Source organism: Choloepus didactylus, chromosome 6 (assembly GCF_015220235.1).
Source record: "Choloepus didactylus isolate mChoDid1 chromosome 6, mChoDid1.pri, whole genome shotgun sequence".
Classification (NCBI taxonomy): Eukaryota; Metazoa; Chordata; class Mammalia; order Pilosa; family Megalonychidae; genus Choloepus; species Choloepus didactylus.
This window is the reverse complement of record NC_051312.1, coordinates 63,316,645-63,342,973: the sequence shown is the minus strand read 5'-3', so window position 1 is coordinate 63,342,973 and position 26,329 is coordinate 63,316,645. Positions and strand designations below refer to the sequence as shown.

General features: G+C 54.4%; 1 protein-coding gene across 3 annotated transcripts in view; it reads left to right on the top strand.

Moving 5' to 3' along the window:
- KCNC1 (potassium voltage-gated channel subfamily C member 1) overlaps nucleotides 1-24,736 on the top strand; it is a 46,628-nt gene extending 21,892 nt beyond the window's left edge. The window contains exons 2-4 of one of the 3 annotated variants that reach the window (XM_037840134.1): nucleotides 14,484-15,417; nucleotides 22,247-22,444; nucleotides 24,494-24,736. In XM_037840134.1, the coding sequence (XP_037696062.1) occupies nucleotides 14,484-15,417; nucleotides 22,247-22,444; nucleotides 24,494-24,558 (1,197 nt within the window). In that variant the 3' untranslated portion in view covers nucleotides 24,559-24,736. Of the gene's footprint in view, nucleotides 1-14,483; nucleotides 15,418-22,225; nucleotides 22,445-23,822 lie in introns of all 3 variants that reach the window. The other 2 variants (XM_037840132.1, XM_037840133.1) reach the window with 2 other exon arrangements.
- The last annotated feature ends 1,593 nt before the right edge of the window (nucleotides 24,737-26,329 follow it).

The following is a 26,329-nucleotide window of genomic DNA, read 5'->3' as shown; positions in this document are numbered from 1 at the left end:
GATGGTCCTAGAGCCCCAGGAATGTTGGGAGCTGGGAGACTGGTTAAAAGGCTGTTACCATAATCTAGGGGAATGACGCTGTTGGCTTGGACTTGGGTGGCAGCAGTGGCCGTGGTGGGAAGGGGTCCGATTCCGAATTCATTTTGAAGGCAGAGCCAACAAGACTTCCTTGTGGATCAAGTGTGAGGTGTGAGAGAGAGAGAGGCATCAAGGATGAGTCCGAGGGTTTGGGCAAGAATTTCTAGAAAGGACAGAGTTGCTATCTCGTAAGACAGAGAAGGCTGCAGGGAGTTGGGGGCTGGGGGCTGGGACATAACTTCAGGTGATGTGTTTGGTGAGCGTGAGATCACAGATCTCCACATGGAGATGCCCAGGAGTTGGATACATGAGTCCTGAGTTCAGCAGTAGGGCTGAGCTGGTGATAAACATTTGGGAGTATGCAGTTTAATGGCATTTTGATGGGAGATGGTATTTAAATTGTGAAACTGGATGAATCACTAAGGGAAGGAGTGTAAATGGAGAAGAGCTACACTCGGAGCACCCCAACAGTTAGAGGTTGGGGAGAAGAGGTTCACAAAGGACACCAAAAAGGAGCAGCCAATCAGGTAGGAGACAATCAAGAGATAGGGCTGGTCCTGGAAAGTGGAATGAGGAGGAGGAGTGATCACCTCTGTCAGATGTTGTGGATGGGTTACATGAGGACTGAGACTTGTCTGTTGGATTTGGTACCATGGAGCCACTGGTGATTCCAGAGCATTTGACGTCTTTGCTCCACCTAGAATGTTCTTCTTGCACCCCGTATTTCCCTAGTTGATCCTTACCCATCCTTCCAATCTCTGCACAGTTGTCACTTCCTCCTGGAAGCCACTCTAACCTCAAGACTTGTTAAAGGCCCATCTATTGCCTTGTGCATTCTCTTCAAAACCCTCACCACCTCATATAGTTCACGCATTTGCTCGTAGGGTTGTTGGATGAGTGTGTGTCTCCCCCACCAGGGGCTGTGGCCGTTTTTGCCCCTGTACCTGGGGCCCTGCCCAGGCCTGGTGTGAGGAGTAGGAGGCTCTGCATAAATATTTGTTGGGGGAAGAGCAGGAGGGCAGTCAACTGTGACCCCACTGGGCTGTGTCCACTGCCCTCCCTGAGCCATCCCTCTTGAGGCCATCTTTTTACTCCCCTCTAGGTCAACACAAACACACACACACACACACATTGGGAGTGAAGACCCTGGGTTTCAGGCTTAGCCATGCCCCTGACTCAATGCAAACACGCAAGTGGGCAGTGGAGAAAAATTTCCCAGTGGGTTCCTAGTGGATATACCATAGCACTTGGAGCCTCAGTTTTCTCATCTGCTGAGTGGGGGCAATAATGCCTGCCCTGCTGATGGCTCAGCTAGTGTATGTATGTGTGCATGTGTGTGTGTGTGTGTGTGTGTGCACGAGCCTGCAGGAATCATATGGGATTCAAAACGTGAAGATGTATTATCAGCTGTAGAGAGCTGTGCTTGTCATCATAATGGGAAGACTAATATCTCCTCCGAGGAAGGGCAACCTGGGGTGGTTTGTAAATGGAAGCCCTGGAATGCAGTGGTTTTGAAGTCAGACAGACCTGGTTTCAAGTCCTACCTGCCACTTCTGAGTTATGTAGGCTTTTTTCCCTCTACATCTTAACTTTTCTTACCTGCAAAATGGAGTTTTAAAGGTAAATGAGATAAGGCAGGTAAAGTGCTTGGCCCCTGGTGAGCATGCAATTAGTCGTTATTACTTTACAGCAGAGGACAGTGAGGCTCAACCCAGCTAAATACTCCTGGTTTATAAGAAGTAAAGTGTATGAGCCATTTAGCCACACTGAGTGCTTTAAAAAAAACTGTGTTTTTAAATATTCTGGGGTGAGGGGTAGCCCAAGATGGGGAGAGATGGCTCAGGGTGGGTCCAAAGGCTCGTCTTCAGGTGTGGGCAGGGCTGTTGCCAGGAGGAAGAGGCGCAGATGTGCCTGGTGACCCCAGAGGGCAGAACTGGGATTGCTGGAAGAAAGGGTTGGCTTAAACAAGAAATAAATGGGCGTTTCTCAGAGCTGTCCAAAGTCAAGATGAGTAGCGTAGTGAGCTCCCCATCACCAGAGGTGGCCAACAAACACATCTATCTCAGGGTTACTGCAAAAGTGATTATTGAATCTGCCCTTGCAGAAGGCCTATATAGTCTACATGGGGTATCTTCCTACTCACTTCCTGATCTGGGAGTCTCATCCATGTATTTCTTATTCCAATCTGTGGCTTTCTGAAAAAAGGTTTAAGGCAAATAAGACACATCTATAACAGAACCCTTAAAAAGGCAAAGAAAAAATAGTATATTGAAGAGAATAAATAATTATAACTCCAAATCCAGACAAAAGATAAGTCTAGAAATTGTGAGCCAAATTTAGCTGAGCTTCCTGGCAGCCAGAACAAAAGAGGAAATGTGAAGGGCTACCTAACCCATCATTTACTAATGGAAGAGTAGACAAGCACACCAGGAGAGGCATGCTTTTCTATGCCCTGAACTGTAAGAGGGATTTCTCATGTGGAATACTGGTGTCTCTACATGTCTAAAGGGTTCATGGGAGAGGGTGAGAGGAGACACCTGTTGCCTCCTGTCCTCAGGTCTCAGGTCTCTGGTCTACAGGAGGCACTTCAGGCCACAGGAGTGAGTGAGATGTTGGCCTCTGAAGCAGCCTTCTGGGGCCTTGACACCCAGCCTTCCTGGCTTGTGGGACCGAAGGGGGTCCTCTGGGACAGCATGGCCCCACACCCCCGGGGCACCAGACCACTGTTCCTCCAGGCTGCTGACTGAGGTAGGACCTAAGCTAGAGCAGCCAGGCCAGGCTCTCGGGGCAGCCAGCCGTGTTGACTCGCTCTCTGTGGTCCATGTGCACCTGCCTGGCTGCTTAGTGGGTCTCTTGGGAGATGTGCAATGTGGGGCTTCAGAGCAGGATTGGACTGATCCCTCTGGGCACCTCTCCACCCTGGGCCAGCCTCTTCATCTCCCTACACTTCAGACTCCTCACCTGACAAGCAATGATAAGGCCAGATAGACCACTGAAGTTGCATCAGAACCATCTGGGGTGCTTATCAAACCCCCAGGTCCCATGCTGGACCTATTGAATCCCACCCCAGACTTACTGAATCCCACCCCAGATGTTCCAGTTTGAATGTATTATGTCCTCCAAAAGGCCATTATCTTTGATGCAGTCTTGTGTGGGCAGGAAACGTATTGGTGTTGATTGGGTTAGAGACTTTTGATTGGATGTTTCCGTGGAGATGTGATCACTCAACTGTGGGCACACATGGAGGTGTGGCCCCACCCATTCAGCATGGGCCTTGATTAGTTTACTGGAGCACTACGTAAGCTCAGACAGAAGGAGCAAGCTTGCTACAGACAAGAGGGACACTTTGAAGAATGCACAGGAGCTGAGAGAGGAGCTGCAGATGAGAGACAGTTTGAAGATGGCCGTTGAAAGCAGACTCTTGATCCGGAGAAGCTAAGAGAGGACAAACGCCCCAAGAGCAACTGAGAGTGACATTTTGAAGAGGAGCTGTGGCCTAGAGAGGAACGTCCTGGGAGAAAGCCATTTTGAAACCAGAACTCTGGAGCAGACGCCAGCCACATGCCTTCTCAGCTAACAGAGGTTTTCTGGACACCACTGGCCATCCTCCAGTGAAGGTACCCAATTGTTGATGTGTTGTTACCTTGGACACTTTATGGCCTTAAGACTGTAACTGTGTAACCAAATAAACCCCCTTTATAAAAGAAAAAAAAAAAAAAAAAAAAAAAGGACGGATTGAACTTGCCTCGTTGGGCTGGGGGGAGGTTAAGATTAGACGATGCATGGAAGCACAGGGAACAGGGTCTGCTCAAGGGCCCTGAGGCTGTTGCTGTTATCATCCATCTTGTTACTAAAGTTTGGCTGCAAAGTCAGGAGCTCTGGCTCATTCCCCACTCACCATGTGACCTTGGGTGCCCTTTCCCTCCTGAGCCTCAGTTTCCTTCCCAGCCCCAAGACAGGGGTTCATGATTCCCTGTGGAAAACCCATGAAAGTGGGGATGTTAAGTCACCGTGGGAGTGTGTCACCACCAACTGGGTCCTGGGCACGAGGCCTTGCCTGGGGCTGTGAGGGCCATGCCAGCAGCTCCACAAGGCTGCCACCTGCCCCTGGTCTGATTGTTAGCAGGCAAGTGGTAGTAGGTGCCCAAAATTTAAGAAAAAATGGGAGGCACTAACTAAAATTGAAGAAATTTCTGCTTTTAGCTGTTGCTGCTGCTCCCCCTCCCTCTCCCCTTCTCCTCTGCAATTTGGAAGCAAAAGGCTGCTGTGTTTGGATTTCTGTAAGGGGTGCCCTTGGCCCAGTTCCTGGATCTCCAGAATGTGGAGGAACTGGCAGGGCTCCTTCCCTGCCCCAGGTTCTGCTCTGAATCTAGGAAAGCCCTGGACAACTGGCCTTTTCCTCCACTGCCACCCAGTGTCCCCAAGGCTTTTATTGTTCCCTCCAGGAGGGTTCTGGCCAGCGGCCACCCAGCCAGTGGCAGAGCTGGGATTTGCACTCAGGTCTGCGAAGCTGAGCCCAGGACCCTTTTCCTTCTGCCGTGCTGCCTGCCTCCCAGCCCCTGACAGGGTCTTAAGCTAATGTGATTCCTTAGGCACCTGAGCTGCCTGGCACTTGGGATCCTGGCCTCACCTGGACTCATGGATCCAAATACTAGGATTGGGATGGTGGCATCAAAGCCATCTGGGCTGCGCAATAAAGGTAAATTCCTGGTCCTCCCTATAACTACTGAATCTGTCTCTGGGTGTGGGGCCGAGGAATCTGCATTTGTGTTTCCCTCCTCCCCTTGCCCATCACCCTCACAGCCATCCTTCCCATCACACAATCCTCTGTCTGCCCCGCCTCCTGTTCCCCAAAATTTCCTCAAGGGAGGGATTCTTGCTCCCTGCTTTCCCTTCTCTCCTCCCAGGTCACTCCTGAGCCCCCTGGGGTTTGGGTTTGGCCCTCACCTCATTCTCCTTGTTGACCCTCCCCGGTCCTGACCCCCGGATGTCTCAAGTGCAGGAACCCTTGTCCTCCAGTATAGGGCTGGCCCTCACGGGACAGACTCGGGTCACTGTGCCCAGGAGGACTGGCTCAGCCTCCCCACTATCAGCCGGGTGAGCAAGGAGGTGTCACTCTCTGCAGAACAGTGATGCAGCTTTGTGATGTGGGGACGAGTCTCCCTCGTTCTCCCAAGTGCCTCACAGCTCAGGAGTTCTGGTTCCATGGCTGCAAGGTTCTAGGCATCTCCAAGTCTGAGGTGCTGGGGGGCACCAGTGTCCTCCAGGGTCAGAAGCAGGAGGCTTGGAGTGGGACTGGAGCAATGTTGATTTTTGGAAACCTCCTTCTTACTTTCTGTGTGCAATTTCATTTAATCATCACAACCACCCTGGGAGGCATGGGAAGTTATCCCACACACATGCTGCTAAGGGGGTGAAGACCCAGCAAGGGGGAGGAGGGTGATTTGTCCAAGGACACCCGGCTGAGCCAGGCTGAAAGCCCAGGTTGGTCTGACTTTAAGATCCTTCTGTTTCTGCTCCAGCCACTGCCTCCTTTGACAAGAGGGACTCAAGCTCCTTTTGACCTGGGATCTGGAAGGATCTAGAAGGCAGGCGGGACCTGGAGAGCAAAGAGGCCTGGGGTGGCATTTTAAGGGTGAGAGAGGGGAGAGGCTCAGAGGCCTTGGTGATGAAAATTCCATCTTAAAGCACAGGGGAACCTGGTTCTCATCTCTGCTCTGTCCTGAGAGCTCTGTGGCCTTGGGTGGGTCCCCTTCCCTTACTGCGCCTCTATTTCCCCATTCCTACCACAAGGGGCAGCTTTTGTACCAAAAGCCCTGAGGGCCCCTTCTCCTGTGGCCTTGTGGGCTTCTAATGTCTACGTTTCCACAGTCCAAGGTACTATTGCTTAAAGGCATGACAGCAGTTCAATGACAGCATTTGGGAGGTATGGGAAGAAATACTATTTTTAAACTTGCATACAGTTTATGACATATTTTAGTTTCCAAAATGTGGGGGAAAATAATGAGCCTCTTGGAATGAAAGCAGCATGGGAACCTCTGCCACCCCAGGATTTGCCAGCCCAGCTGTTGGGGGAGGGGCTGCATCTCTGGCTATGACTTAGGTCTAGGTCTTAGGTCTAGGATCGTGAGCAGGAACTCGGTGAGGTGGGTTGCTGGGTCTCTGTGTGGGACTCTGAGCTCCCTGAGGGCAGGGGTGCCGCCTTTCCTAGCCCTGGCTCGCCATACCCAGGCCAGATCCCAGGTCTGAGAGTCAGGGCAGTGGGAGGAAGGGGCTCTGAGCCAGGCCTGGGCACAGCCCTGCATCCCCACAGCCCTCCCCACAGCTGCCTGCGTGTCCCCTGCCCCACTCCTGCCCTGTCTGTACCTGTCTCTCAGGGACGAGTGCTGGGGAAAGGGACAGGCCCCCAGGCACTCTCAACTCAGAGCACACATCCAGAGTGCCCTGCCACCCCCCGTTTCCCCGGGAGATGGCTCACGCCTGCACACACACACCACACCCCATACATATGTGCACACACACACACACTCCTACCCACACGAATTGCCGGCACTACACACAGCGACCACTTACACAAGCCTGGTGCACGTGCCTAGAGCTGTGTCACATAAACAAATGACACCCCACCATGTACACACCTATTCTACATTTACAGCCTTCCACCTCCCCCAGCACCCCACCTCCAGCACACAGACTTTCCAAACATGCACACACACAGCCATGTTCTCTGCACACACACACACACACACACACACACACACACACTCTCAGGCTCAGGCCTCTGAGTACCACCTTGGGGAGTGCCTCCTACCCACTGCTCCCTGAGCTGGGGGCCAGGCAAGAAGGATTAGTTGGGAGTTGGGACTCAGCCTGAGAGCTCAGGGGCCAGGCCTCTAGGGGGTTGGTCATGGAGGTAATTATTGATGGGCGAAAAGAGGGACTGGACTCCAAAGAGCGTCCCCCATCCCCTCGCCCTCACACGCAGTTCTCAGCCAGCCCAGCCCGCCGTGGGCATGCCCAGCCTAAGGGAGTCCAGATGAGTCTAATTCAGTTTCCAAACCCAACTCAACTGGCAATTTATTTAGGCCAATTGGCCGTCCCGTCTGCTCTGCATCACTGACTCCGCATGGATTAACTCAAACGCTGCACACCCCTGCTGGGCAGATTTAATTAGGCGGAAAAACTGACCTGAAGCTTCTGGGGGCCTGGGGCCTGGCCATCAGCCAGGGCTCCCCTGATTAGCCATCCTTTGCCCCCACTGCCTGCTTCCTTGCCCTGTCTCAGAATCCTCGCTGAACGGATAAAGAGCAACTCTCACTTTAACAAAAAGCAAACCGAGGCCCAGAGAGGGGAAGTAACTTGCCAAGGTCACACAGCACCCAAGCAAGTGGCCAGACCAGAAAAATGCTGGCCCCAGCACCTTGTTACAATCATCGCCTTGTTCCTGAAATGCCAGACTGCAGGAATACAGATCCCCATGGTGAACCCCTGCACAGTTCTGAAACGCAAGCACAATTTTCTGAAGATAACTGTAGTATAAATAATTTATAAATGAAAGTCATCGCACATATTGGTCATTTTAATAGATAGTAAATTGCTTTTCTGATTGATGGTTTCAGGGGTGGGGTTACGATAAAAATAACCAGGTGATTTATAAAACATCTTCTTCAGTCAACAGCTCGTTTAGTAGGTTTGTCTGACTTTACAGCCAAGAGTCTCACCACCCTGGTTACCATAGGAATGGGATGCCTTGCTCTGTTGCCATGGCTACCACTTTCTAGAACACAATTGGTGGGTCTCTCAAGGTTTGTGATTTGGTTCTGGAAAAAAAAAAAATGCCAGAAACTACCAGCCTGGGCTTATTATGCCACATTGTCAGGAGACCTTGCCTGCTTTGTCTTGAAATTTCACAGGGGGGCTGTTGAGGTGGCTGGACTGGATGACAGTTGCCTCTGGGCTCCCCAGCAAAGCTCTTTTTGTGCCCCAATCAGACCTGGCAGCCCAGCAGGGGCTGGCCTCGTGGCTGGCCTGGATTCTGAGTGCGGTGGGGCTCAGCTGCTGCAAGGCTGGGGTGGAGAAAGGAGATGTGGTCTGGCAGGTGACAGGAAATCGGGGAGCCTGTGAAAGATGCGCAGGTCCAGGAGCTGCCACCTTTTGAGCAGACAGGCAGACTGCGGGCACTGGGGAAGGCTGAGAGAGAGATGAGGCGGGCTGGAGCTGCCCATCCCTTGGGAGTGACACACACTGACTCAGTGACCACACAGGATTTTGGGGGCACAGGGAGCTGCTGGGGCAGAGGAGGGGCCCTTGGGGGTCGGCACTGCCTGAGGTCTGTGACTATTCACAGTGGATATGCCGTGTGGTAGCACTGCTGCAGCACCTGTGTGCTCTGAGTGTATATGTGTGTGTACTGTTGGTATTTGCTGGGTGGTGTGTGTGGCCCGTGGCTCAGCACCTGGGTATTTACACTTGGTGTGCACTAAGATGCTTTGGCAAGCTCTACCTGAGCTCCTTTGTTCTCTGTACATGTGTGTGTAGGGACATTGTTGTAATTTGTGTGTCCATGTGCACAGTGCATGTCCTTAGGTAGTGGTTAGTAGTAGTGTCTTTGGTCTGTGGGTGACTGTTCCATGTCCTTTGGGTGACTGGGGATTGGGGAGACAGCTCACACTGGACACAGTCCCCTGCCCTTGCCTGAGGCCCATGTATCCCTGGGGGAGACAGTCCAGGGTTGCTGCAAAGTTTGCTCCCAAAGCTGGTTACCCTGGGCCTGCCAGGTAGAAGTTCTCTCCCTGCCAGGGGTCAGCAGGTCTGAGAAACTCCCCATCCCCAGGCATACCCCTTCCTGCACCTGAGATCCTTGAACAAGTCACGGTCCTCTCCCAGCCTGCCCTCTCTGGGTTGGCGAGGAGGTGGGCCAGGTGGGGACACAGGCCTGACCACCCAGGTCTTCTGCCAGCCTTGACCCCCTGGGCAAAGTGGGGCAGCATCCCTGCCCCTGGGTCCAGGATTCCCTACCCTCTCCCTCATAACCAGCTCTTAGGGAGTCTGGGCTGTGGGTGCCAGGCTCCAAAATATAACTCTCCAGACAGAAGCAGGCACCAGATGCCCAGTGGGCAGGGTTGTGTTTTTACCCCAAGAGCTGTGGCGACTCTGGCAGTGGAAAGAGCTTAGGTCCTGGAGCTAGATGAACTTTGGTCCAAGTCTCAGCTCCATGACAGCTTTAAGATCTTGCCTTAGTCTACCCCCTTGGCACAATGGGGATATAACCATCTGTCTCACTAGGTTCATATGAGCACTAACAGCACATAGTAGGTCCTCAGGCTCAGCACCTTCTTCCCCCCTCTTTCCTGCCCTCAGTTGGTTCTGGAGGATGGACAGAAGGCAGCTGGGGGCTCAGCTGGGTGCAAACCCTTGCTTTGGCTGGGCCTTGTGGCTGACCTGCTAGTCTCCAAGCTTGGGAGCGTGTGCAGGTCTAGGCAGGCCAGGCCACCTTCCTCCAAAGTCCTCCTAGGGGTTCCCTTGAACTCAGATGTGGCAGAGGAAGGAGCAGGCCTCCCTGGGGTGGAGGCTGTGAAGGAAGGCTCCCAGGTGCCTAGGCAGGGCCAGAGGCCCTGCTTCTGCCCCTCCTGACTCCTCCTGGGGAAGAAGTTGTAGTGTCTGGCTCTAAGCCTAGCCTCTGCTGCCCACCCACTATCCCCCACTCCGTGGGGGGCTGGAGTCCAGAGAGGAGAGAATTTGGTCAGGCTGTCCATTGGTCCCCCTAGTACCAAGGGTTTTTCCACCCTAATCTTATAAGGATGTTACCCAGGGCAGGCCTGACGTCTCTCTGGGTCTCAGTTTCCCCATCAATATCTGTATTGTGAGAGGGACAAGCAAGATGAGAGCTCAGAGGGCCTGTGGGGGCATCTGGGAGTTGGGAGGCTCTGGGACATCAGTGCCTTGTCTGTGCTGGTCCCATGAGTCTCCCAGGCACTAAAGAGCCAGAGCTGGAGGTAGGGCCGCTGCTTCCCCAGAGGTGAATTAAGAGACTCCTCAGGGGAGTCCCTTTCATTTGCTGCTTCCTAAGGACCACAGCTGCCAGGGGAGCCTCACCTGGAGAAGGAGTCCCAGGGGAAGGGCATCTCAGTGGGGCCCTGAGGGATGAAAGGGATTTTGCTAGAGAGTTTGGTAGGAACACGCTCTGGTGGAGGGAGAAGCCTTTGCAAAAGCACAGACATGGGACAGAGAAATGTGGTTAGGAATGGCAAAAAGGGGCAAGTAGCAAGGATGTGGGGTTTGTGTAGGGAGAGGACCCTGAGAAGTCAAGGGATGCAGGGCTTTGGAATTAAATACAAATGGATCAGAGGTGGTGGCCTTTTCCACTTGCTTTTTCTTTGCTTTCCTGGTCTGCCTCTGTGATGTCCCAGGGCTGAGCTACCTGGCCAGAAAAGAGCACTGTTTCTGGAGAACGAAGACCTGACTTGAAGTCTCTACTCTGCCTCTCATAGGCATTTACACATCACTCCCACCCTTTCCCGAGCATACCTCCTTCATAAGGCAGAGGGGAACGGGGTTGTCTTTTTAGCCCACTGCATCGTACTTGTCTCTGTGTGTGTCCTTCACCCTTAGCTAGCTCCGGGAGGGCTGGGCCAAGGCCTTACGCAATTTTGTGCTGGCATAATCTGGTACCTGGTGAGTAGTGGAAGGAAGAAAGAATGGATGAATAGACAGACAGAAGGAAGGAAGGAAGGAAGGAAGGAAGGAAGGAAAGGGGAAAGGAGAGCAGGTGGGGAGAAAGAAAAGTAGGGAGAATGGAAGGAAAGAATGAGTGGATGATGGATGAAAGGAAGAGAGAGAGGGAAGGGAGGGAGAAGGAACAAAGAAATGAAGGGAGGGAGGGAGAGAAGATGGAAGGAAAGATGAGTGAGTGGGTGGTTGGATGAATAGAAGGAAGGGTGCCTAGAGGGAAGAGAGAGAGGAAGGGAGGGAGTGGGGAAGGGAAGGAGGGATAGGTGGGAGAAGAAAGGAGGCAGAGGGATGCCACTTGACAGTAGCTTGGAGAAAAAAATTTTTGAAAATTTCCCAGTGCTCTAAAGCCATAAGGCCAAAGGGGCTATCCACATACTGTAATGAGTGGCTGCTTCTGGGCCCCATGTTTCCCATGTAGCGTGGGTGACTTGGCGGTCTTGGACCAGATGATCTATAAAGGCTGCCCTTACTCTGTCCCCTCCCCTTTCCTCTCCCAAAGGTCCGTGTAGTTCTCGGTTCCCAGAACACTGCCAGGTTGGGTGCCAGATCCTGTGGCTGTGGTGAACCCAGACACGGCTGTTCTGGGGCTTCCAGCCTTACCCATCCACCCACCCCACCCCCAACCCAGGAAGGGCAGTCAATGCAAACTAAGGCGGATGCAGCGGCAGCTGCTTCAGCTGCTGCTACAAGGTGGGACAAGTGGCAGTTCCCGAAGTTATCTGTGAGGGGCTCTGGAAAATGAAGGTGCCACTATTCCAGACTGCAGCTCTGGGCTGTCTCCACGGAGACGGCCTTGCTCCGATTTGGGCTGTCTTGTCAGGCAGGGAGGAGGGGAGTCCGGGGTGTGGGGGTGGAGGTGGGGGCAGTGGGAACATGCAGGCGGGAATGAGCATCTGCGGCCCTGCAGGAGGCCTGCGTGGCCAGGCTTCCCTGTGCACAGGGCAGCGCCAGGGGAGGCTGTGGTCGCCAGGGGAACCCGACCAGGGGCTGTGAGGAGCGAGCCCAACCAGAATTTGGTCTGAGAAGGAGAGTTTGAAACTCAGACAGCTGCTTGAGGCTACCTCCTTGGGTACCCATGTCTGCTGGTGGTTGTGGGGCATAGGGGTCATTAGATGGAGCCACCAAACCAAGCCCAAGGTCTTCTGAACCTTTTTCCAGGGGCTGTAGGGCCAGGACAGGTGGTTTCGGACAGGCCAGGTTATCCTGGCTCTTTCCTTCTCACTGGCGGAGTCTGAGGAGAGCAGACACCACATATGTTGGGAATGCCCCAGCCCCCCAGAAGCTTCTTCCTCCCTCCCACCCCCACCCTGGGGCTGGCAAGCAGCACAAGGATGGAATCAGACCCTGTGGTTTATGGTGACTTTGAGGTCCCCGGTCCAGTTCTCCTCTAGGTGCCTAAGCCCTCAACATAATATATCTGGCAAGCAATCACTTAACTTGTATTTGAATACCTCCCAGGATGGGGAACTCACTTCCAGGTTGGTGGTGGAAGTTCCTAGGAGGATAGAGAAGGCTAAATAGGTAGGTCATCTAGGCCCTGGAGCAGATATGTATCTTCCTTGGTGCTGGATAGGACAGAACCCGAAAGAGACCATATGAGCGGGGTACAGATCTGTGAAAAAGAGAGAGAATAGACTGGAGCAGGAAGGAAGATGGGAGATGCAGCCTTGAAGGGGCCTGATTCCCACCATAGCTGCCCCCTGGCCAATGGGCTGGGTCCCCCTTTTTTTTTCTTTTTTTTTTTGATCTAGAATTTTTTTTTTTTTTTAATTATTTACCATTTTCAAGTATACAATACAATTCAGTGGTATTAATTGCATTCACAATATTGTGCTACCATCATCACCCTCTATTACCAAAACTTCAAAGATACATATTTTTTTTAATTTATCGACAATAGCTGTTTATAGTTGATTTATTTAAATCAACATTGGATTTGTTTTTTTTTTAATTCAGTTTTATTGAGATATATTCACATACCATACAGTCACCCGTGGTGTACAATCAGCTGTTCACAGTACCATCTTATAGTTATGCATTCATCACCCCAATCTATTTTTGAGCATTTTCCTTACACCAGAATCAGAATCAGAATAAAAAATAAAAGTAAAAAAGAACATCTAAATCATCCCCCCCATCCCACCATATTTTTCATTTAGTTTTTGTCCCCATTTTTCTACTCATCCATCCACACACTGGATAAAGGGAGTGAGATCCGCAGGGTTTTCACAATCACACTGTCCCCCCTTGTAAGCTACATTGTTATACAGTCATCTTCAAGAGTCAAGGTAACTGGGTTGGAGTTTGGTAGTTTCAGGTATTTACTTCTAGCTATTCCAATGCATTAAGACCTGAAAAGTGTTATCTATATAGTGCATAAGAATGTCCACCAGAGTGACCTCTCGACTCCATTTGAAATCTCTGAGCCACTGAAGCTTTATTTCATTTCATTTCCCATCCCCTTTTTGGTCAAGAAGATGTTCTCAATCCCATGATGCCGGGTCCAGATTCATCCCTGGGACTCATATCCTGTGTTGCCAGGGAGATTTACACCCCAGGGAGTCAGGTCCCACGTAGCGGGGAGGGCAGTGAGATCACCTGCCAAGGTGGCTTAGTTAGAGAGAGAGGGCCACATCTGCGCAACAAAGAGGCACTCAGGGGGAGACTCTTAGACACAATTATAAGCAGGTTTAGCCTCTCCTTTGCAGTAACAAGCTTCATAGGGGCAAGCCCCAAGAGGGAGGGCTCAGCACGTCAAGCCATCAGTCCCCAATGTTTGTGAGAACATCAGCAACAACCCAGGTGAGGAAGTCCAACACCTCTGCATCCTCCCCCAGCTCCTCAGGGGAGCCCCGAATATGTATTTTTATTCTCTGCCCAAATTACTTTGGGATGTGTTGCTATTTCACTCTAACCTATACTAACCTACCATATCTCACTTACTATTTCAAGTTCCATGTAATGGTGGAGTTTGAACAAACTGACTATAGAATTATATTGTTTAGAAAATATAGATCCTACACCAAATAAACATCTCTTCCCTTGGTCTCATATGGAAGTTGAAGTTTTAACACACAGTCAGTTTCAACCTGTACCTTTTGTAGGCCAGGTCACTTTTATCAGTCAGGGTAGTCTAAGGTCTCCAACACATCATCCCTGAAATCACGGTGGCTTAACCCAAATGAAGTTTATCTCCCACTCACATAATAGTTCAGTGAGGGTATTTTGTGGATGTTTCTCCTTTCAGGCAGTGGGGCTCCTTCCCTCTGCTTTCCCGGGGGCTTCAGAGTCCTCTGCTGGGTCCTCTACATTTGGCTGGCAATGGGGAAAGAAAGAGAGCATGGAAGATTGAGTAGAAGGGACTTATGGGCCTGGAAGTAGTGCCCATTCCTTTTGTCCACACTCCACCGGCCTGAACCCAGTCACATGGCTGGGGAACATAGCCCAGCTGTGTGTCCTGGAGGGGAAGGAAATGCGTTAGTGAAATCGGAGCCGTCTCTGTCACAGCCCCTTAGCTCCCTGAGCCTCCTCACCCTGCGCCCTGAGGAGGGACACATGGCCTGGTCAGCTGGCCCATGTTGCTGGTGTCTTCCCTTGACCAGGCCCTCCGAGCAGACCCAGCTCAGAGGCACCCCCAGTTTCTCCCTCTGACACCATCTGTTTCTCCCCCACAGTATGTGGCCTTTGCCTCTCTCTTCTTCATCCTGGTCTCCATCACCACCTTCTGCCTGGAGACCCACGAGCGCTTCAACCCCATCGTGAACAAGACGGAGATCGAGAACGTCCGGAACGGCACGCAGGTGCGCTACTACCGGGAAGCCGAGACGGAGGCCTTCCTCACCTACATCGAGGGCGTCTGCGTGGTCTGGTTCACCTTCGAGTTCCTCATGCGTGTTGTCTTCTGCCCCAACAAGGTGGAGTTCATTAAGAACTCGCTCAACATCATTGACTTCGTGGCCATCCTGCCCTTCTACCTGGAGGTGGGCCTCAGCGGCCTGTCCTCCAAGGCCGCCAAGGACGTCCTGGGCTTTCTGCGCGTCGTCCGCTTCGTGCGCATCCTGCGCATCTTCAAGCTGACCCGCCACTTCGTGGGTCTGCGGGTGCTGGGCCACACGCTGCGCGCCAGCACCAACGAGTTCCTGCTGCTCATCATCTTCCTGGCCCTGGGTGTCCTCATCTTCGCCACCATGATCTACTACGCCGAGAGGATCGGAGCCCAGCCCAATGACCCCAGCGCCAGCGAGCACACGCACTTTAAGAACATCCCCATCGGCTTCTGGTGGGCCGTGGTCACCATGACGACACTGGGCTACGGAGACATGTACCCGCAGACGTGGTCCGGCATGCTGGTGGGGGCCCTGTGCGCGCTGGCGGGCGTGCTGACCATCGCCATGCCCGTGCCCGTCATCGTGAACAACTTCGGGATGTACTACTCCTTAGCCATGGCTAAGCAGAAACTACCAAAGAAAAAAAAGAAGCATATTCCGCGGCCACCGCAGCTGGGATCTCCCAATTATTGTAAATCTGTCGTAAACTCTCCACATCACAGTACTCAGAGTGACACATGCCCGCTGGCCCAGGAAGAAATTTTAGAAATTAACAGAGCAGGTAGGAAACCTCTTAGAGGCATGTCAATCTGACCTTTCACCTCCGCCCCCTGTAGCGATGATTCCAGATTCAGTCAGACTGCTTCCTTAGTTCCGTGGGTGACCCAGGACCCCACACTCAGTCTTGAGGTGTGGAGCCCGGGGGGCCCAAGGAGATGCTGAGCAGCCACCTTCAGAAGGCGAGAGCCTGCTAGAGGAACCTCACTGGTGGCCCGGGTAAGGCGGGTGACGCGGTTGGTCTCGTGATGTTCTGACAAGACAGCACGGCCCGCGAAGTGGCTGAGGACTACCGTAGCGGGAGCCCCGGGGGGCTGCTGCTCAGGTGGGCAGGAGCTGGGCGTGAGTCTCAGACTCGGGCTGCTGACCCAGTGTCGGGGCCGGGCAGGGGCGGGTGTGACTTGGCAACGCCAGACAGCTTTCGATTGGTCTTTGCACAGCTCCTTCCAGGCTGTGTCGGCAGAAGTGGTGCGTGGGATCAGGCAGGGGGTCTCTGCAAAGGCAGACTCAAGGAGTCCTCACCCCCTAAAAGCCTGTCTCCATAGCTGAGTAGAATTCCTGCTCTGATTCCGGCTGCCTAGCTCCAGGTCTTTCTTAGGCGATGCCTCTAGTCCTCTGTAACAAGCTTACTTAACCCCATAGCATGCCGAACCAACTCATCTTCTACCACCACTCTAGAGTTTAGCGTTTATCTTTAGGAACCCGTTGGAATGACTATAGCTTTCACGTTGTCTGTTTGGGTTGACGGTTGAGTGGGAGTTTCTGGTGGCCTTCTGGTGGAAGCGGCTGGTGAGCGAAGGACAAAAGGGGGCCACCACCCGGGCAGCTTAGACGAAAGCGCTACAGACCAGCAACAACCTGCCACCGAGGGTTCTCCCCATTTGCCACGGTAGGGACTGCAGCAGCAATACAAGACACCCCAACCAGTGTACAGCCACTTTCCCGTTAATTCATTGGGGGCCACGAAACAATACTAGTCACCGTGGGATATATTCTAATATTCCATGGCTAGTGGTTCGTTATGGGACTATCTCAGTTTTATGAGAACCTGCACATAGCACATAAAGTTGATCATGGGGCTCTGGTCCGAAGATATAAAGCCCATAGTCTACCTCTACCCATGGAATACCATCGACTTATTCTGTGGACACAGGGATTTCTAAGGAATGCATGACCCAGAGAAGAATGAATGGCAGCACCGAGCCAAGGAGTGATGGGTGAGTGGGAGGCAGCAGCGGAGGGCTAGGTACTTAGACAATGTAGGAGGTCCCGGGCCCAGGTTTGTGCAGAGAGGCCGCAGGCAAGCTCAGCCCCAGGAGGGGAAGGGTCCCCGGGTTTGGGTGGGCTCCCCCAGTGGCTGGCTCATTCTTTCCTTCTTGCCGATGTGCTGTCTGACCCACCACCGCATCCTGATCCTGCTTGGGCTTTATCCCACGGCTACACTGTCCAGAGCAGTCCCCCAGGGCCCACTTTTCTGCCCATGGGGCTTTCCAGCCCTTTCCCCCTATCCCACACCCTCCTGCCCTTCCTGGGATTCCTGAGGCCCCTGAGAGGAGAGTGACTAATGTCGTGGGCTGGGCCAGAGGCTGGATGAGCTAGTCAGTTTGACCCCAGCAGCCGCCATCATGACAAGAAAAGTTCCTGGGACTCCGGGGGAAGATCTGGGCTGGCCTAGCCCCCAGTTCCACTCTGGGCTCCCACGGAAAGAGCTCAGCCCAAGTGATATCCATGGCCCTTCTGACCCGTCCTCCCCAACGTTGTATTTTTCATGATTGGTGTGGACAAGCATCGGTGCCCCTGGTCTGCCTGTCCAGGGTCCCCAGATCACTGCAGTCAGGCACAGATCCCTCTGTACTCCCAGCCAATGACAGTACTCTCCATGTGCTGAAGGCAAACACACACACACACACACACATACACACTCACCTGTGCACACACACAAGAGCAGACGTGTACACCAGCTAGTCCCAGGGACACAAGTCCTCTTCCTGTGCTGCAGCTGACCTGCCAAGCCCTGCACACCTGCCAGATTCCCCTGGACCCCACATCCCCTCTCCAGCCCTGGCAGCCCTGTCCCCACAGAGCCACCTTACCCTGTCCCCAGAGAGCTCTCTTGGGGTCCCCAAGCTTCCCCTCTGGGGCCCGGATGCCTGGATCTTCCTGCCTTTCTCCAATCCTACCCACAATGCTCTATCTTCACCTCTGTCTCAAGTGCTTACTTCCCACTGCTGGGGCCGAGTGGCAGGTGATCCCAGGGAGGAAGGAAGCTGGTGGAAGTGGTGCTGTCCTGGCTCCCGGCCTGTCCACCTCAGCTCCGAGGCCCCGCAGGAGTCTCATCCTCACTGAAACCCAAACACTTCCCTCCAGAGGCTGGCGAGTGAGACCCAGATTATCTCCCACCAAGAGGGCGTGCAGTCCTCAGGGGGCATCTCCTGTCCCGCATCTGCACCCTTGAGTCCCTTCTCATTTGCCTCCTTTTCTGCTTGCAGCCATGCACCGAGATGGGCATGGAGTTGGGGTGCGTTTGTGAAGGAATAAGGGGGAGGCCAGAGGAGTGGTGGGTGGAGACCAGGCCTGCAGGAACTGTGGGAGGTGAGATGCAGCCCCCCAGTGCTGGTCCAAGCTCCCACCCCCCACCCAAGGTCAGGCAAGTGACCTCACTAAAAGCTGATTCCACTTTTAAAGCCCAGATTAGGGGTAAGTGTAGCTTGCTGGGCTCCAAGGGCAGACTGCCCACCCCTCCCTACCACCCCTGCCCCCAGGCCAGTGCTGCGGAGCTCCTTCCCTCACCTGTGCCTCTCAGCCTCTCCCGAAGCCTCAGGTCTGTGTCTGTCCCAGGGATGATCTGGTCTCCTCTCTGTGCCATGGCAGGGCCTCAGTGTTTGGGGGTCTTGTCTTGAGGTATCATAGTATCCAGGGGTGGCCAAGGGTCCCATTGTCAGCTGGTTGTAGGGCCCCAGGGGAGGGAGGGCTCCTGGGCACAGCCAGGAAGGGGCTCCCTCCCCCGTCTGCAGTCGGGGGACCAGACCACCTGCCCTGAACAGTTCGGGGCTCCCTCCGTCCTGCCATGTCCATTCTCGTGTGTCTCGTCCATCTCTGCTCCTGTGATGTGGGTCGGTCCTTTGTGGTGCCGCGTTCTGGGTTGCATGGTCCCACTGTAGCTGAGCAGGGGACTGGCCAGGGGTGAGGAAAGGGGTGGTGGCCACGCCCCCTTCCCATCCATGGGCACTTAGGGAAGCTGTGAGCAACCAGAGAAGCCCCCTGCCTGGGCCCACCAGGGGCACCCACTGCAGCCTCTGGGTCATCTTTGGCGGCAGCGGTCGTGGTAGGTTCTCCTCTGAGCAGCTGAGCCCAAAGTGCCCCTCTGACCCACCCCCCAAACTTTCCCCTGCCAGGCTGCAGTGTGTGCAGAGAGAGGGGTGCTAGCCCATGGGGACGGAGGGCGAGGGGATTGGAGGTCACATTGACCAGGCAGGAACTGGGCCCTGGCCCCTGTGCAGTGGGCTGTGAAGCCGCCTGAGTGGGGAGAAGGTTCTGCAGCTTGGTCCCTGAGTGGGGGCCTGAGCGGGGATAAGGGGATGATAGCTGAGAAACGAATGGACTCCGAGGGCCAGGCGTGGATGGGTGTTCTTTTCCATGTTGTTCACATTCTCTCTTTCTCTCTCTCTCCACTAATCATGTCTCTCTCTCTCCTGGTTTTGTTGCATGACTTGTGCGGTTCTCGTGATTGTATCTGCTCGTGTCTCTCACAGACCGTCCCCATTTAGCCCAGGACGTTTTTCCCTGAGCCCCAGCTGGGCAGACCCCTTGGAAATGCCCAGCAGCCCCCCACCCCACCCCAGCCCCGCGTGCGCCCCCTGGCGCCTGCTGCTGGTGCAAACAGTAAGTACAACCGGCCCAGCCTGGAGACCAGGGCAGAAGAGCCAGCCCTGCGCGCTGAGGCTGGCCCATGCGGGTTCTCCTTGCTCCAAAGTTTTAAAAAAAATGACCGTCTTGCGGACGCTCATCTCAGCCCATTTCAAAGCCCGGAAACCATCTCCATAAGACGCTGCCCATGCTGCCATTTCACCATCGCAAGCCCACGGGTCTGGTGGGGCCCTGGGGACACTGGGCTCCAGGTTGTCATTTCATCCAAAAGATGGCAGGGAGGTGGGTGAGGGGGAGCCTTGGGTGAGCTCATGCCTCTGGCCTGTCCCACGGGCTCCCCAGGTTTCCACGGTTGACCTTCCTTTGCTTCTCTTCCAGCCACCTCTCTGGAGCTGGGGAGGGAGAATGCCCCAGTCTCTGAGAGCACCCCCAAATGTCAGACAAATCAACAGCCCAAGGAGGTTGGGCTCATTCACAGAGCAAGACCTAGACACCCCCACACAATCCCAGCCCCCTCTCAAAGGTCAAGGTTAAGAAAAGCAGCAGACTCCAGGGATTTCTGGGGGGTCCCCCACAGGGAGAGGAGTTCCCGGCTCACATCCCACCCCAGGGATCCCTGATGGCTGCTCCTTGCCCTCTGCTCCTTCCGGAAAAACCAGTCCCAACTTTGGGCCCTTTAAAGGCTCTGGGAGCTGAGAGCCGCAGGGGTGCAGGGGCTGATGGGCAGGACGAGTGGGTGGGGGTTAAGCGCCCACAGAGTCAGCGTTGGGAACTCAGGCTGCATCATCTCCAGGGAGGCAGAGGAAGAGAGAGGGCACCCCCCTTGCACCATCATCTGGGCCAGGGCTTCCCCTGACGGACGATGGCCAGACAGAGAGACCACAAGTCCACTCCCCAGATAGAGATGCTGCCTGGGAGGACCCATGGCTTTCCCCTTGAGGATAAATAGTGTGGGGTACCAGGGGCCCCAACATCTACCCCTCACCCACTTCTTCCTCCCTCTTCTTCCCCTCCCCTCTCTCCACCTGCCTGCCTCCCTCAGCCCAGAGACCCTTGGGGAGGAGGGTAGGGGCTGGCCAGAGTGGGAGGCGGCCCGGGTGCCTCCGTCAGCATAAGCCGGTGCCTGCAGGTGCTCCCCAAGCAGGCCCCAGAGAGGTCCTGGCCCCCGTCACGTGGTGTCGGGGTTACCTTGGTAACTGGCCTTTCTGGTTCAGACTAAATCAGGAGTGAAGCCCATGGGATTTGTCAAGAAATGCACTGTACGTGAAATGCTTTGCCATCTTGTACAAGAGACTCCTTTTTTTTCAAGTTCCAAAATTATAATGGGTTTTTTTTTTTTTTTGGATTTGTTTTATGAATAAACCTGATTGGTCCATTTCTCTTTTGACTGACTGCCTCTTTGTAGTGACATGATGTGTACACGGGTGGTGATCCCACCCACATGCACGCCAGGCGTGTGCACGTGGGGAAGGATCACTTCTGCGTGTAGTTACATGATGTGAACAGGATCGTGGAAGATTGTCAAGTCTGGGTGGAAATTTTATCCAGCTTTTTTTTCTCCTCCTCAGTCCTTAGGAGAGCTTCCCCTCACGTGGTCACACCCATGTGGGTTTTCTTCTCCCACAAACGGGCTTGCCCTTGAGGCTCTCACCGCAGATGAAGTATCAGAGGAAGATAAAGTGCCCTCTCTGGGGACTGGGCTGGCTCCACCCTGGCCAGGAAGATTCTGCTTGGAAGTCAGAGAGCCTGGGGCAGGCTCAGTCCCCAGGAGTGAAGGGGGCAGGGGCGGAGGCCAGTCGGAGCCTCCTCTGCCAGCCCCAGAGGATTCCATGGCTCTGCCCCTGGAGTTGGCAGAGGGAGAGCTCCTTGCTCTGGCCACACTTTGCCCCCTGCCCACTGCACCCCCAAATCTCCTCCCAGGTTCTTTCTCAGGCTGTCACAGAGGCCAAGGCTCATCTTTTTCCCACCGACGTCCATCAGCTGCTAATGTCTTCTATGCATCCATTTGCTCTGCTTTGCTGGGGACACTGACAAGAGGGGACAGAGGAATGGGAGGCCCCTCCCACATCCATGTCCTGCTGTCACAGCCTCATACATGCATCCCCATGTGCCTGTGCAAGCTGACCAGGCCCACCAGAGGCAGAGCGTTTGGAAGATGCCGGCTTGGTCTGTATGAGGATCTGAGCCGACTGAGTGGTCGAATGGGGTCTGCATGGGGGGCAGAGTAGACTGCATGGCCAGGTCTAGTCCGTATGGAGGATGGAGCATACAGAGTGACCAGACTGGGTCTACAAGGTGGGGGGTGGGGGTGGGGATGGAGGGAGGCAGGCTGAGCGCTCGGATAGGGCTAGGGTGCGTATGGAAGACAGAGTGAACTGAGAGATCCAGATGGGATCTGAATGAGGGAAGAGCAGAGTTGATCAGATCGGGCCTGTGTGGGGCCCAACCTGGCTGAGTGTCCAGTCTGGATCAGAATGGAGCTAGTGAAGCCCGAGTGCCCAGCTGGATGTGGGTGGGGTATCACCAGGCTCTGATCAAGCACCAGAGGTGCCTCCAAAGGCCGCCTCTCTGGACTCGAGTGTTCCTGTGTGTCTGTCTGTCTGCGCCCTGAGCTCTGTGTTTGGCCCTCTCCCCATGACCGCATCCACACCATCCTGTCTCATCAGCCCCGTCTTGGGCCCTGGGCTCGGACCTCAGCGCTGCTGCCTGCTGGGCCTATCACCTACTCATCTTTTTGCAAACTTTGAGCAAACCCAGGAGCCCCTGCCTCCCAGCCACGGGGGCAGACTGCAGGCTGCTGGGACGAGCAAGGGTCCCCAGCCTCGTGCCTCCCTCCACGGCCCGTCTGCATTTCCGTCTGGAGGGACAGGCTGCCCTTTGCCAACGCCCCGCCTCCGGCCTGTCCCTCCCCCCGCTCCACTAAACGGTTTTCCGTGTCTCAATAGCTTCTGCTTATATGTTTGAAGATTCCAAACTGAATGGGGAGGTGGCGAAGGCCGCGCTGGCGAACGAAGACTGCCCCCACATAGACCAGGCCCTCACTCCTGATGAGGGCCTGCCCTTTACGCGCTCGGGCACCCGCGAGAGATACGGACCCTGCTTCCTCTTATCAACCGGGGAGTATGCGTGCCCACTGCGCCCACCTGGTGGAGGAATGAGAAAGGGTATGTAGAGGAGGCCGGACCGCTCTGCATTGGCCGGGCCCGCCTCATGCTCCCGCAGGTGGGTGGGGGGCGGTGGGGGCGGGGTGCTGAGGGCCAGGCAGGTACACTGAGCGGGGGGCAAGGAGTGGAGGAGCCTCCCAGTGGCTGCCCCTGGAGGGCTGGGTCCCTTTCTCCCAGATGGGCTGCCAGGCTGGCAGAAAGCACCTGAGGCCAGACAGCTGTGGGTTGGTAGTGAGCGAGGGGGAAGGAAGGGGCTTAAGGATGGGCTGGCTGAGTGTGGGCAGTGACCTGAAAGTAGGGGGTACCCTGGGAGTGTCAGAGGAGACTCAGCTCTTCCAGGCTCCTCCAGGAGAGGGCGGGTCAGGCCAGTCTCCCCTCTCCCTTGGTTGAGGAGGGCGGTGGGGTGGGTCTGGACCAGCCAGGCCCCCGTGGGCTCAGCCACCCAAGGTCCCTGTCCTGGAAGAGGCAGCCTTTAAAGAGAATCCACGGGCCAGTGGGAGGAGGCATGAAGAGGAGATGGCTTCAGGGCTTGGGGGTGAGGTGAGTGTCCTTGCAGAGGGGAGGTGTGTGCCACTCAGAATATTGCTAGCAGCAGAGAGAGAGCCTGCTAGGAGAAGGTGATCAGGCAGGACTCCATGCAGGCCCTTCCATCCCCTGTGCCCACTGGCCACAGCCCTGGGTGTGGTCAGAAGCCCCTGTGTAGCTGGTGAAGGCCGAGATCAGTGGTGGCCTCCCTTAGGGGCTTCTGTAGTCAGACCCTTCAGCTGACCTCACCATACTAGAGCCCGAGTATGGGTTGGGGAGAGGCTTGGGGTAGGGGTCCAGAGCAGCTCAAGGCTCCACTCCTTGGCCTGAACCTGGAAGGTGGAGGAAGCCATCCTCAGAGCTGCAGACTGGCTGGGCAGCTCGTGCATGCCTGGGGGAGCCTCACCCACCCTCGTGGGTTGCATGCTGACCTGGGTGAGCAGGGCTGAGCCAGACGGGTAGTCAGTTTTTTGAGAGCCACAGCTGGTATAGCCCATGGCCATTCACAACTGCTCAAGTACTTGAAGTGGTTAAACCACACACAAGGAGAAAACACAAAATTCAAAATGCAAGGCAAACACAGAAGAGGAGAGGCAGCCTACAGTGAGAAGTGGGAAGATCCTTTTGGCCACTGGTGCTTAGTCGATGCCAATTGTCCCACCTGGTGTGCCCACCTGATCCAGGCTGGTCCCTGCTACCTTGCCTTGTCCAGAGGTCCCTTGGACCCCTGTGCCACGTACCGCTCCCTGCATGGTGCTGCATGACAGAGGGCTGCCAGCCTTGGGGCAGGCCCCATCCTTGGTACCTGCCATAGATGGGCCTAATGCTCCTCTTTGCAATGGTTTTTTCCCAGGTGGAGGCTCTAGAATGCCAAGGAGCAGGGGCCGCCTGGGGGAATGAGGGGGAAAGCAGGGAGACCACCCCCAGTGGCTGCAAGGCCTCATAGGCTGCCCGTCTCCTTCATCTTGAATGTTGGCTCAATCAGTGTGACCTAAAAGAGCAGACAGGAAGGTCTCTTTACTGTGCTTCCGGAAGTCCGGGGAGCGTGGGACAGAAGACACCCATCTCCCTGTAGCAGCTAGGGAACCCAGCAGCAGCGCTGTCCACAGGTGATCCCCATCCCCCAATCCCACAGAGGCGTGGGGGCCAGAGTCTTTGGGAGGCACCAAGGGTGACGTGCCCCCACCCACATCCACCCTGCCCCCACTCTCGAGGAGTCATGCCAGCTGCCAAGGACTTGCTCTTTCTCAGGGTAAATCCGAGCCATAAGCCACGCAGGTGTCTGAGCCCATGCGCAGAGTAGGAGCCAAGTTAGGGACTCGACCTGTTCCCCCAGGAGGGAGAGAAAGAGGCGTGCTAGGCTGGCTCACTGCATGGGAAAACCAAGCCAGCTGGAGAAGAATCTGCCTGCCACTGCATGCGGCTGTTCTGTCTTTCCTCCTCCTTCCTTAAAAACTAAGTACCAAGCGGGATGGGAAAGCCAAGAAGAGAAGCTCAAGTGTTAATTGTATTCTTTACATACAGATCTTTGCAAAGAAAGCCCTGTCATTGCTAAGTATATGCCGACAGAGGCTGTGAGAGTGACTTGACCAGGCGGCTTGGCCGAGGACACTGGTGGCTATTAAGCATCTGGGTGGACCTGCAGCCCCTCCTCACCCTTGGACAGAGTAAATTCACGCCATGCAGGTTTGCCGGACGAGTCCGAGTGGCCCAGGCCTTGTACTAGGACGGACGTAGCTTTTTCTACGGCCAAATGGTAACTGACCGTAGAGAATTTTCTTTTCTTTCTTTTCATTTTTTAAAAAATATTTTCTTTTTATTTGGGGTGGGGGTGGGGGGAGCGGAGGGGTTCCTTAGCATGACTTGCATGAAGTTAAACAGAATACCCAGCAAACAAAACCCTCCAAACTCCTGCAACTGTATGATTACCCTAAACGACCAGAATAACGGAACGAGAAAGCAAAAGTTCTAAACTCTCTTTCAAAAGCTCTTTACTTTTACACACATTTGTTGGAACCAAACTGTAATGGCCGTTGGTACATTGCTGGGGGTGGAGTGGGGGGAATGGATCTCCTCCCTTTTTGTATACGAGGTTGAGAGTTAACTGTTCCAAAAAGGGCAATCGGTCAGTCATCGGTCATATTGACCTCACCTTCCTAGTTCATCTCTCACGCGGAAACCAAGAACTTTGCTCCAAATCGAAGTGTGGAGACCTGCACTGCCGCTTTCTTCCCTCTCTGTTTGGCATGCTTGTGACCCAGCGGACGTCTCCCCCAAGACCCCAGGCAGCGGCTAGTCTAGGTTGATTCTGTCATCTAATCGGCGTGTAGATCCAGTGTGACCGCCTTCCATAACAAATTGTTCATAGTAAATAATCAACACCTGACGGATTTGCAAAGTGTTACTTTAAAACCAGGATGTAGCATATGAAAAGATCAGGACCACGGGGAGCGACCCTCCTCCCTTATTAAGGCACAACCTGGCATTGTATGCAACTTAGCACTTCAGAGTAAAAACCTGCATGCCCAATGTTATGCACAGAGACTCTAGCATGAAATAAATTTTGTATCATGGTTTCTGTATAGTCTAAAGCAGATTTGTTTTCCTGAAGCAATCAAAGGTTTGCAGAGACGCACTTTTGCATCTCAAATAAATATAGTATTTTTCCCAACAGAAACAGAGGACAGTAGCTTGGCTTTGGTCTGATTCTAAAATTAGTGGGGGTTGGGGGGGGGAATGACTATTTTTGAAAAACACGTACTTGAGTTGGAAAAAAAATGCAACATCTCGAGCATTCGCTGCAGCTCGCAACATTTCCTGAAAAGAGGGCAATGATGCTTTAGCTCTCGAACCTCTCCCCTCTTGGGTCCTGGCCCCCAATAATAAAAAGCTGACTTTTGAGATGAAGCACGGATTTGGGTTTTTCTTGCCTTCAGGCAGTGTCGTGGTTCTTCTCCGGGCCTCCGGTCAGGCCGGTTGGGGCTGGGCTGGGCTGGCCTGAACCTTGGCCACTCTGGTCCCGAGGACCCACCTGGAGATATGCGTGTTCCTCTCGTGGGCAGGGGGTGGGGAAGCCAGGCCAGGCTGGGCAGGGTGGTCCCTCAGGCTGCAGATCCCGTTGGGGGCTGGGTGGGGGTTAGGGAGGGAGGCGGCTCTCAGAAGGGGTAGGATGCTCAAGGAACTGACCCTGAGACCAGCATGTCCTCAGAGCGTGGCTCACCTGACGCAGAAACTTCTCTGTGAATCGTGCCATGTGGATGAATCCTTGGACCTGGCCACACCAGAGCTCCCAGCCCTGGCAGACCACGGGTCACCTCCCTCTTAGGTCTGTCCTTGAATCTAATGGAGCCAGAGGCAGGG